Source organism: Typopeltis vanoorti, chromosome 25 (assembly GCF_054136105.1).
Source record: "Typopeltis vanoorti isolate ZY-2024b chromosome 25, IOZ_Tvanoo_1.0, whole genome shotgun sequence".
Lineage (NCBI taxonomy): Eukaryota > Metazoa > Arthropoda > Arachnida > Uropygi > Thelyphonidae > Typopeltis > Typopeltis vanoorti.
In genome coordinates, this window is record NC_143573.1 from 2,356,863 (window position 1) to 2,370,390 (window position 13,528).

The window sequence follows — 13,528 nt, forward strand, 5'->3', positions numbered from 1 at the left end:
TGTTTCAACATCACAATTATCCTCCCAGTTGTATTTGCAGTTTTTGCTATATGACCTTTGAACAAATTCCTATCCACCGTAATGCCAAGATTCCTAACAACATCAGTTTCTTGTAGCATAACCCTGCTAATATAATATGCCATTGGATATTTCATCATGCCAAAGTGCATAACTTTTCACTTACTAACATTGATAGTACTGATATCCATTTTCATTTACCCAAATTTCCAGCCTTTTAAAATCATTCTGTAAGTGATATCAGTAGCATCTGTAATTGCCTATCTTTTTATCATCAGCAAACACTTGAATATCTCCTGTTAGATCCTTCCTAATGTCATTAATGTTCAGATTAAACAATAATGGTACAAGGACTGACCCCTAGGGCATGCTACTGGTCACCTTAAATCTGGCTGATTCACACCCACCATATACACTTTTTCATGCCTGTCTGTCAACCACCCACTAATGCAAGTCAAGAGTTTATATTCCATACCCATATTCTCCAGTTTATGCAACCGTCTCTCATGTGGTATGCTATCAAATGCCTTAGCAAACTCAAACAGCATCATAGTATATCCATTCCCTTTATCCAACTTGGCTATAACATTGTTATAAAATGGAACAAATTGCTAAAACATGACCTCCCTAAACCCATTTTTGTATGAGAGTTTTTAGCACCTTCTACAAAATTTTAACCACCACTCTAGAGATACTGTTAGGTTGGTAGTTAGACAGATTGGAGAAAAGCCCTGCTTCCATATGCCTGGGAAAGGAGTGTGCTGTGTTCGATTCTCGTCACTGACGTGAGGAGCTTAAGGATCTTTCTCAGACATAGCCAAGTTAACCAGTCTTGATATGGACTGCAGGGCTTTTCTCCCCAGTTTATCTGGGGTTTTGCCTCCTGCAAAGCAGGTAAACAGGCAAACTGGTCTTAAGAACACAATGCTTCACAGACAATTATACATGGTTGAGTGTGTGGGTAATGACCTCACCTCATAGTGAGTTATGAAACCCAAAAATGGTAGGCCAAGGCCCTACATGGGGCTATAGTGCCAATAGAAGAAGAATTTACAGGTATGACTCGGTTAATGCTGGGATTAGGTTCCTGAGATTTCCAGCATAAATTGAAGCAAAAATATAATGGGAACATATGAAAATACTTTAGGTTCTATTCCAAGATTTTAGTAACCAGCACAAAATTGAAAAATGTTTTATTTTATGGAATTCATGTATTGAAAATTGTGTAATGTTTAAGAAAAAAGGAAGAAAATTTATTGCATTAAAAACGATATATGGTGTTAAATTAAAGGCACAACACCCATCTGACTGAGTTTCACCTTTTCTATTTATCAAATAATTTCCATTTTTTCTTCGATTGTCAATGATTTTCATTTACACATTGTGTTGTGTCTATAAATTCTTCACTATGAATGACATTGTTACATTGTTTTTAGTCTCTTATCCAGATGCACTTGATAACACACATTTTTAAATATCTACCACAGTAGATATGGTGGTAGATATTTGAAAAACTGAGAGCAACTAGGAGGGAAAAAGATGCTTTTTAATGGCACTGGAGATTAGGAGTGGCCATTAAGGATGGGAGTAGGACCATTCAGACTTAACCTTTTAGCATCCTGTTGTCACACTAGTACATGTTTGTCAGTTCACTTGCAGTTCCTAGTCCATAGTTAATGTAATTTGTTTTTTCTTGTCACATTTTATATTCCATTTTGTGTTTAATTATTTCAGTATTAAGCCATAGTTTAATCATTGTCATCATTGTCAGCTTGGTTGGCCGAGTGGTTAGCATGTCCGCTCTCCAGCTAAGAGACTGCAGGTTCAAATCCTGCCATGGATGTTTGCGATTGTCCTATAAACTCTGTGGGAAGGTAATCTGCGACCCTACTACTTCTTCTAGCAGAAGACTTCACTTGCAAAACCCAGTGAGGTACTGGAGTGACCATACAACATCTATAGAGTCAAATATGAGTTTATTTATTTATTTATTTTATTTTATTTTTTTTTACTCATTTACTATTATAGTTTTATTACAATGTTGGGCCCATCTGTGTCTAGGTCAGTCATGACTCTGAATGAGACATTCAGAGTCATGACTCATCATCCCTTCCAATTGTGATCTTTGATAGGGGCAAAAATGAAGCAGGCATAAATTTGAAGCAGTGTAAACTGGGTCATATTTGTACAATGGAATTATCATACATTCTTTCCATTTCTATGGCATCTTTCCAAGCTGAGATCCATGTAATACAAATATGTCAAAGGCCTAGCTAATTTGGCTGAACATTTCTATTGCATATGTGCTGATATTTCATCAGTCCCTGTTGCTAAATTCTTATCCAAGTTATGCAACATCTCTTCAACCTCATTTTCATGCATCTCTATCTCTTCATCCAGTGTAGTGGTAGTATTGTGCACCATGTAACATATTATCTGGTTGATATATCTTAGCAAAGTAAGCACTCATTAATTGAACAATCTCATTAGCTTCTGATACTACAGTACTATCTACATTCAGTGAAGTTATTCTTTTGCATTCATTCTTTCCATTTTTTTTCACAAGCATAACTGTAAAATTCTTTTGGATTGCTTTTAGCTTGCATAGCCAGTTTGTTTTCATACTCTGATTCTGTATTTCCCACAGCACTTATAACTTTTCTGTCCTGCACTTTGCATATTTCATAATTCCTCTCACTGTTATTCTCACAATATTCCTTCCACATCATCATCTTCTTCTTATGGATCTGGATCTCTTTCTTAATAGGGCTGCAATTCCATTGCACTTCCAGTCAATTTGTTCTTCAGCTCTAGATACACATTCAGATACTGCCTCATTTAAGCACTTTTTCAAAAATTTCTGCATTGCTGATATCTTTCCCATTCAGTAATATACTATGGGACCAAAAATAGTATTCTCCTGAGTTGGTCATAACTTCTAGCTTTGTAGTTCACCATGTAACTTGTCCTAATTGGAACATCAATATAATTAGCTACTTCCCAGGAAAGTACAGAATTATCACTGTTACCAACTGGTGGTAAAATAGCCATATCCTTAACTGAGAAGATACCTTCTGATGCTGTAATCAAATCTAACACTCTTCGACCTTGAGTTCCTTCTTTCACATGCCTCTTGAGAAAGTTGTCTCGCAACAACTCAAACTGCTTTATTTTTATCATGAGATTTCTCTTCTACTTAATCAGTGTTTGGATAATTAAGATCACCCATAATGATCATTCATTTAGTGCCTATCAGGTTAATTTGGCAATGCATTCATCTTCCCAGCAAATGTACTGCCAGGTTTGTAGCAACACCCTTCCAATGTCTTTCATCCTGTTAGCCTCCACTTCACACCAGATAGTCTCAAAGCTTGCTGCTGCATAGATCTTATAACCATTATTGCTTTCATGTGTTTCTACCCTAACTGGACTCCAAGTCATCTGATATCATTAGTAGAATTCTTCTTCCTCTCCTATCTCTTCTGTCATTTCTAAAAATACTATATACAGGTATCCCTTGCTTAACGCAGGATTTGATTAACACGCCGAAATTAATTGCGGCAATCCCTTGATATACACGGCAAGAGTTTTGATTAATGCGCCTTTAACCCTGCGGAGCTCGCAGCTGATCTGACAGATACATGCAAAATGTTTAATATAAATATTCTTACACAATTCAGTGTATAGCTTGGAGGTCATGAGTAGCTGTGCATTCATATGTTACGAGTGATATTCCGCCTGTTTTATGCTGTTAGTTTGGTTTAACACGTTATGTAAAGGTTTGCGATATTTGACAATAAATTGTATCTGAGAGATACTGCGACCTCCGATGTCAGTATAATATGGTTTAGTTTTTTTTTTTATTATTATTCTTTGTTCAATAATTTCTAGATTGTAACTGAAAATAAATAAATCATCATGTATTACTGAAATACAGAGCCAAAGGCTTGTTTATCATACATGTCCTATAGGACCTTGTTCTTCAACCTGTGGTCCACAGACTGACATAGGTCTGCGGAAATTTCCTGGCGGTCTGCCAAAAATTTCTTCCTCTCTCAGAAACAACACTTCAGCCATGTATATCAAATTTTCTAACCTCTAAGCAGCAACAGATGTTGCACTATCTAAAAATTGTAATTTCATAACATTGGATTTAATAAATAAAATACTATCTACATTGGTTTATGTTTTTGTCTTAGCTGTCAGACGGTCCGCGAAATATTTCTCCAATTTCCCCCGTCCGCAGGTGTAAAAAGGTTGAAGAATGCTGCTCTAGGAGATGTGCTTTACATTATGGAAAATACTAAGGAAAGTGATCTGGAGCTTACTCCACCTTTACTATGAGTTGCCCATAAGGTTGCTTATGCTTGCATCTGCCGAAACTTTTAGTTTCTATATATTCGTCACAAAACTCTTGTACTTTCTATATTCGGCTATGAAATAATGTTGGATTCAATATCCACTTAATTTGTACCATCATGTATTATATTTGCAGTGTTTTTTCTTTGTTTTATTGCTTGTTTGCCGAGGTCTGGAGAGTCATTTTGCTTTTATCGTAGAATTTATGCCGATAAGGAAAAAACTAAAACTGCTCAAACCACTCTTGATAACTTCTTTTGATAAAAAAAAATTGCAGTAAATAATGTAGGTACAAGTATTTATTAAACATTTACTTTGCATTCATTTTTTATCTTTCCTAAAAGAGTACCATTTAAAAAAAATTATTAATACAGTAATCTATCATGGACGAATTGTAATTTTTACCATTAATTATTAGATTTGATTAACACGATTTTGATATACACGCGGTAAAATTGAGGGATTAATTAATCGCGTTAATCGAGGGATACCTGTACTTCACACTCGATCTGAGTTACAACATCTGATTCTTATAGTTAGGTTTCACTAATGCCAACAATCTTAGGCCGCAATGTTTTTTTTTTTTCTTTTTGATGAAGCAACAAATTCAACCCCTTTGTTCCTGATGCTCATGGCATTTGTGTATAGACATAACATTACCACATGGTATTTTCTTATGCCTAGATATGCATAGCCATGTTCGATGCCATTCATATCTTTATCACATTTTCTTACCATACCTGAACTTTCACGCACATTCTCATCATTCCTCCCATGATGATCTGGTTTCTCTAACTCTCTATTGGCATTAGTTCTCACCCCAATAAGTAACTTTACTGGCTCCTGATGCTGAGTCTATTCAAGTGAAGGCCATCCCCCTTATAAAAGTCTTTTCTGCCATTAGTCCCACTCCACACATCTAAAAACTTACATTTCTTCTACACAGCCTGCTCATTGAATCATTTACTATCATTGCCTCGGTACTGTCATATCTCAGTATTAAACAACTAACAATTCTTACTGTCTCACTTCTAAACAGACCTTTCATATCCTCTCTCTCATACTATATCTCACTACTTAATAAAATCATTAGTTCCAACAAGAACATATTTTTAATTTTTGTCCCCCCCCCCCCCTTCCCAGGAAGCCAGGCATAGTACCTCCATTGGCAGGCACAAATTTTATGATTGAATCACCATACCATGTCACTTCTTTATTCTTATATATTAATTGACTTACCTTGTTATTATTATTCTTACCAAGTTCAGTACTTCCCGCCTCTTCTTGTTCTGATCAGTTTTCTTATCCTAAGTTTCTTTAAACGTTTTTTCACCTTTTCCAATTCTCTGTTATATTTCCTAATAATTTCTTTTAATTGGAGTATTTTCAATGTCAGATCATCCACAGTTACATTATCGTCATCACTGCTGTGACATTTCTGCTCAACGGGACAATGATTTTCATCAGTAGTAACTACTTCAACTTGTGTATTACACACTGCCTTGTTGTGGCGAGTTTTCAGTACCATTTTTAAGACTATTAAAAACTAATATTTCTACAATTATGTTATTAAATACACTAATACAATAAATCCACTAAAAAACTGCAATAATGTACTACAGGTGCAACAGAAAACACTCAATTAATCAACAAAAATCACCGATCTTACAAGAGCTTTGTAATAGAGCACATCTACATTGCATATTCAGATAGCATTAAACCAACCCTGTATATAAATTTATATAAAAAAAAAAAAATCCTTAGCTCACTTATGGTACTGGATCTATCATGGGTTGTACTAAAAAGAAAGAAAAAAAAAAAAGAAAGAAAAGTTGTTTACCCAAATAAAAACAACAACAACATTACAGTCTATTATACATTGTCTTTATTATTGCTTTTATTTGAACTTTTATAATAAGTTTTGATGTGTCTTCAAAAAAATGTTTGAAGCATCGGTTGGTCAATGGAATTTTTCATTATTTTATTTTTATGTAGTCCCAAAACCTCTGCTATAGAGACCAAACATGGGTTGTACTAAACTTTCCAGCCACTTCAGGCTTCCAGTAATCTGAGCAGTGGTATCACACTAGACAGTGCAATTCATTTCCTATGTAATCCCACTATGGGCATGAATGTTGTGATTGTCTGTGGAAATACTAGTGGTGGTAGATGGTGTTGGTGTAGTTGCAGTTGGTAGATTGAGTGGTGGAGACAGAGAGCTGTAGAGTAGGTACCCTCCCTCCCTCGATGAGTCTTTGGACTCCCAGGAGGTGTCGTGTATTAATAATAGTAATAAACATTCGTGCCCTCGGTGGAATTCGAACACATAGTCTGTTGGTTGGAATATGGGTATGGTAACCACTTTGCCTACTGGTCTGCCAATTTGCATTTAAAATATTATTCTTTTCTGTATAATTTATATAGATTTGTATATATACATAATTGTGAACTTTTCATCTGTGTAAGTTTTTAACAACTATAACTTAATATTTGTTTTAATAGAATGTTTTATAAGTGTACTGTGATATCCTTTGAGTGTCTCACAGTAATTAAGTTTCTGCTACATGCATTTTCTATTGACATTACCATGGTCATTCATCTTTTTTAATTCTGTGAAGAATGTACTACAACTATTAACCACTATCTTTATTCTTACTCACAGAATATTTCTTCCATTATTCCATTTCTTTCTCCATTAGAGAGGCAAAGACTTATTTGGAAACTGAGGTAAATGAAATGGAGGTGCATAGCATATTACAGAACCTTGATGTGTTACAGCTATGGGATTAGATGTTATACCAGCTAGAGTTTCACGTGAAGGTGCTAGGGAATTGTCAGTGCCTTTGACCACATTGTTTAATCTAAGTCTCTGCTCTGGGTTAATTCCAAAGGAGTGGAAAGGGGAAAAATAGTTCCATTGCATGAACAAGCCTCCAAGACTGATGTAGCAAATTACCAACAAATCAGCATATCAGGAGTCATTGTCAAAGTACCGGAGAAATTGGTCAAGAGCAAAATACAGGAATGGATAGATTGAAATAGGATAACTGTATGAAGGGAGCAACATGGTTTTGTGACGGGAAGTAGGTCGTGCCTCAGTAACTTGCTCACATTTTATAATACAGTGAGCTGAGTTGGATAAAGGTAATGGGCTTGCAGTGATACTGCTGGACTTTGCAAAAGCCTTTGACAGGATACCACATGGAATTCTAATAAGCAAACTGCAGCTCTTGGCGATGGATATAAAGTTAGAGTGGATAACAGGGTAGTTGATGGAGAGATATTAGAGAGTAGTTTATTCAGGAGTAGAGTCCAGAAGAAGACTTGTGGCTAGTGGTTGGCATGCACAGGGTTCTGTTCTAGGGCTGCTGCTATTTAATTCATACATTAATGATATAGAAAAGGATCTGATCAGTTGTTTGCCGATGATGGAAATTTAGGTAGAGCAATAGTTAATACAGCTGATTTTGAAATTTTGCACAATGATTTGGATAGACTGGCTGGTAGTCTGGACAAAGTAGAATGGATGTCAGTTTAGTGTGGATAAGTGTAATGTTATGCATTTTGGGGTGAAAAGATTACCAGCTGTATACCATACCATATTGATGGAACTGTACTCCAGGAAATTGATGAAGCCAGAGATTTGGGAGTGTTAGTGGATAGGGAATTAAAGTTTAGAGGGCACATAGCAAAAGTGGCTAAAGCAGCTCATCAGATTACTTGATTACTGAAGAATACTTTGACAAGCAGTTATTATTCCTCTTTATTGAGCCTTGATAAGAATCCATCTTGATTATTGCTCGCAGATCTAGTCACCTGGGTTTCTTGGCAGTGAGGAAGAGGTAGAGAGGATCCAGAGGTGAGTGAACGTGATGGTAGCAGGTCTATGGAATGAACCTTTGAAGATTTGCGGGTTACAAAAACTGGTTGATAGGCTGAAAAGGGATGATATCGCAGTATTGGGACATAAATAATTACTGAAGGATTTTTACAAGATTAATACAGAGTAAACTGAGCAAGAGTGTAGTTAGCAAAGGTGTGTTAGAACTACATTTTTTACTTTGAGAGTGGTGAATGAATGGAATTGGTTGCCATAGTGTCTTGTGGGTGCCATGACTGTAAATGAGTTCAAAGCAAAGTATGATAAGTACTGCGAAAATGATGGGACAGTGCTTGACATGGTGTTTAGTGCCACTCTCAATGAGTCTAAGGACTCCATGAAATAGCCCGTAATAATAAGATAATTATCATTTTTCTCCCTCTGCTTCTGTCCTTTGAAATAACCTTCCAGCATGTTTAAAAAAAAAACAGTTTGTATGTTTTCAGTTGTAATGTTATTCCACATTCTTCTCTCTCCTCTATGTATACACAGCATTCATGTACTTTATGTGGAACAATCTCTTAGATTTTGGAATCATTGTAAAATAATAATGATAATTCAAGAAAATATTTAGTCTATAGAAAGTTTATTTATCAATTATTATTTAAGATATTAAACTTCGTTTTCTCTTCCTTTACCATTAGAAATTTTCCGTGTGGTCATAGAACATTATTCTTCATCACTGAGAGGTTTATTATTGAGAAGTCGGCAACAGACTGAAGGACGTGTTTGTAGCATGATGGAAACACAGCTGATTGCAATAGCTATGGATATAGTTAGAGCAATGGCCCATCTGGCTGAGCACAGAGTACGTATCATTTTATTTTGAAGTTTGTTATGTGTTTATTTATTTATTTTTCTAAATATATCTATAGCAAGTTTTTTCACTTCATCATCATCATCATCATCATCATCAAATTCCTGCCATGTACCCTCAAGGGGTGTACAGGATATGACAGTACTACATGAAAAAATTACATCATTACTAACTTCCTATCTACAATTTTCCTCCAAATCAGTCTGTTACTTGTCAAGACTCCAACATTATCAGATCTTATATTTCTATCGTCTAAGGCACTTTGTACCGTATCAATCCACCTATATCTTGGTCTTCCTCTGGGTCGTTTTCCTGCCAACCTGGCAGAGAACACTTGTTTTGCTAATCTTTCCTCTCCCATTCTATTTAAGTGACCATACCATCTGAGATTAGCTCTGCTAACGCATTCCTGGATGCTGACAATGTCAAGTTCTTTCCTAATATCCTCATTTTTAATATGATATTGCCATTGATGCCATCTGTTCACGCCTCTAATCTTTCTCAGGACTCTCATATCTGCGGTCTCTAGTCTTTGGTCAAGTGTTTTACTTCTGACCCAGCTCTCAGATCCATAAGTTAAAATTGGTTTGAACACAGTCTTGTATACAGCTAATTTAGTGTTCCGACTAATTTCTTTCTTATTCCATATGAATTTATTCAATTGACTTCCCACGATACCAGCTTTGCTGATTCTGTTGTCTATTTCTATATTTAGTTTACCATCTTCAGTAAAAATTGTGCCTAAGTAGCTGAAATGTTTTACTTGTTCCACAGGTTCTCCATTCACAACACAGTTGACATTTTCAATGATTCTGCCTATTTTCATTGTCTTTGTCTTTTTATTGCTGACCTTCATACCATATCTATTACAACAGCTATTCAATTTAGTCAGAGAATCTTGCAGACTTGTAGCGGATTTATTTAGAAGTATAATATCATCCGCATAAAGCAAAGAGCTGACATTAACATCTCCAATTTTGATATCAGGTTTAATACCACATTCCTTCATAATGTGATCCATATAGATAATGAATAACAGAGGGGATAATGTACATCCTTGTCTCACACCAGATTTAACATTAAACCATCTTCCTGTACTTCCTTCAATTCTAACTGCTGACTCACAACTCAAATAAAGACTAAGTATTGCTTGATATAATGCCCCATTGACACCATATAACTGCAGCGTATTGAATAGCTTCTCTCTTGGCACCTTGTCATATGCCTTTTCCAAATCGACAAAACTTAAATACAGATCTTTGTTATATTCCCATGCTTTCTCGACTATTTGTCGTAAAGTGAAGATCTGATCCTGACAGCCTCTATTTGGCCTGAATCCAGCTTGTTCTTCACCAAGCTTTTCTTCCACAATTCTTCTCAACCGTTTCTCAAGTATGCTTGCATAGATCTTGCCAGGAACACTCAGTAGGGAAATACCTCTGTAATTCTCACATTCAGTTTTATTTCCCTTTTTATATATGGGTACTATGAGAGCTCTACTCCAATCATCGGGAATTCGTCCCTCTGTCCAGGCTTTCTGAACTATGCAGTGCAGCCACTGTAAGACTCTTATACCACCATACTTCAGCATTTCTGGTCGAATATCATCTACTCCTGCTGCCTTTCCACATTTCAAGCCTTTGATGGCTTTTTCTACTTCAAGTATGGATATGTATTCCTGACTGCATGCCTGGTCAGTGTTTTTTATCACTGTGCTGTCATCACTGCTTGTTTCATTTAGCAGTTTTTCAAAGTAATTACTCCATACTTCAAGGATATCTTTTTCTCCTGTTTTCATTTCACCTTTATCATCTCTAATTCCTTTTACAGCACTCTTTCCTCCATTCCTAAGCTTCTTCAACAACCTCCAGAATATTTTGCCACCTTCTTGATATTTATTTTCTATATTCTTGCCAAAGTCCTCCCATGACTTTTGTTTAGCTAGTTTTACACACTGTTTAGCTTTCTTACATTTGTCTCTGTATTCTGTAAGAGTAAAAGCTGACTTATTTGCCAGGAACTTTTGATATGCTTTCTTCTTTTCCTTCACTGCCTCTTTAACTTCCTGTGTCCACCAGGGAGTTCTGATTTTTTTATCCTTGCACACAACCTCACCACATGCTTCTCTGGCAGAATCAATCAATGTTTCCTTCAGTTTGCCACTGAATCTCCAAGGTTTGATTCCTGTTCTCAAACTCTTTCATTTTCTTTTCAATAATATTTCTGTATTTTAGTCTACAGATCACATCTGAGAGCTGCTCAACTTTTATTCGCTTTAAAACTTTCTTACATGTTATTCTTTTCAATATGAAATTCAATTTTATCCTGCTCAAGACTAAATAGTGATCACTTCCAATTTCAAATCCTCTGTACACTCTTGTGTCCTGCACCAGGGAGAAAACATCACTATCAACAATAACATAGTCAATGAGACTTTTCTTATTCCTAGCCTCTTCTCTCCATGTGAATTTGTGCACATTTTTATGTTGGAACATGGTGTTAGTAATAACCAGTCCATGTCCTGAGCAGAAATCCAACAGATATTTGCCATTATTATTAGCTTTGCTCTTTTCTCCAAATTTTCCCAAAATATTTTTGTATGTCTCACAATCATTTCCTACTCTACTATTTAGATCCCCAACAAGGACCAACTTTTCCTTTTTCATTGTGTCAGTTGCTTTTTCTAAAGCCTCAAAAAATTCCTCCACTTCTACCTTAGTAGAACCTTCTGTGGGACCATAGGCACAAATAAGTCTCATTGTCCAGTTCCCCATTCTCATATTTGCCCACATTACTCTACTTGAGACTGACTGCCATTCAAGAAGATTAGCCTCGTATTTTGTGTTGTATACTATGGCTACTCCTTCTTTTCCTTGATTGTCATTGCCTGAATATAACATTTTGTATTTATTGCTCAGAAAGATCTCACCAGTTTTGGTCTTTTTTGTTTCAGTCACCCCTATTATGTCGATCTGGTACTTATCTAATTCCTCAGCTAGCTCCATTTCTTTGCCATTCAGGCTTCTTACGTTGATAGTACCGATCTTTAACTCTGGTGATGTTGAGTTGAGGTTTGTTTTCAGATTTGTTCCAGTAGCTGACTTTTCGCTGTTCGCCCTGGTTCCCTGGCGAAAACAACGGGGGCCTTGTTTAACCGGGCGACGCCCCAGCCGGCATGAAATTTTGTCATGTCGTACCATCATTTTTTATTTTGGTTTAACCAATAAGAATACAATTTGGTCGGCTAAATCCCAAATTGCCAGCCCATCCTCGTTCGTTCAGTATCAAAGTAGATACCCAACAGGGTGCACCACGAGAAGGTGAGGATTGGACATTAGGTCAGAAGCCCTGGTCGGTTCTCCGCATTCCTTTAAAGGCTATGTGGAGGTCTCCTCTCAGTTATACAGCTTTGACCCTTAAGCACCCCTTTTTCACTTCATTAGAAAGTAAATTTTATATGAAATTATATTGTATTTATCTTTCACTCATGTGTGGGCAAACAAAAGTTTGTTCATGCAATATCTTCAGGACTAGGCTACTTCTCTCTAGAGCAGTGGTTCTTAGCCTTTTTACTGGCCCACACCCCAATGAACTTCAATTTACATTCTCGCCCCCCCCCTTGAAAAATTTGTTTTTTATTTGTTAGAAAATAAAATTTATTGCAAAACAATTTATTGAAAAATACATATACATATATGTATCAGCATAAAATCAAAATAACATATCAATTTTTAGTGACTAATTTGTTGTTGCTTTTTCATAATAATATTTTGAAAGCGATTTCGGGTTTTGGTTTTTATGTGCAAAAGTGATGAAAATCCCATTTTGCAAAGATAGGTGGTAGCAAATGGTAGAAGTGTCTGCAATGCTGCCTTCACCAGTTGTGGAAATGGCTCTGAGTACACCAGAATTGTTCTAAATCCAATTTTCGAATTCCATTTGAATATGTGCACTGGCTCGCATTTCAATAAGATCGTCTTTTATTAAATTACCATCGTTTATAGAATTAAGATAAAAAAGAAATGGATCCAGTATCCACCTCTGCTCTTTGCCAATATCTCCCATAGAAAAATATCCACGAAAAGAATCAATCAGTTGTTGCAAATGTATTACAATTTCAGGTAAAATTGTGATTTTTTTTTTGTTTTCCAGAACAATTTCATCAAGCAAGGGAAAGCTTGCAAAATTATCATTTTCAACTCAACGTATCCAAACTTTTAGTTTTTCAATAAAAGCAAATAATTTTTCACTAGATGGTATTATGTACTTACCATATCCTTGCATTGATATATTTAATTCATTTGGGTGAGCGAAAATATCTGCTAAGAATCGAATTACTTCATCTCTTCTTTCAAAGTCTTGAATTAATTACAATTGTGGTTAGTAAGAAACTGAATAATCTCCTCGCACATTTCAAAAACCCTGCTAAGCATACGTCCCTTGGAGAGCCATCT

The 13,528-nt window shown here is 35.9% G+C and overlaps 1 protein-coding gene across 1 annotated transcript in view; it reads left to right on the forward strand.

Annotated features, from left to right (window-relative positions):
* The window catches only part of Wsck (tyrosine-protein kinase Wsck), a 475,983-nt gene that overhangs the window by 280,775 nt on the left and 181,680 nt on the right, over positions 1-13,528 (forward strand). Inside the window, exon 11 of the mRNA XM_090414787.1 lies at positions 8,902-9,065. Within this exon, the coding sequence (XP_090270913.1) occupies positions 8,902-9,065 (164 nt within the window). The remainder of the gene's footprint in view (positions 1-8,901; positions 9,066-13,528) is intronic.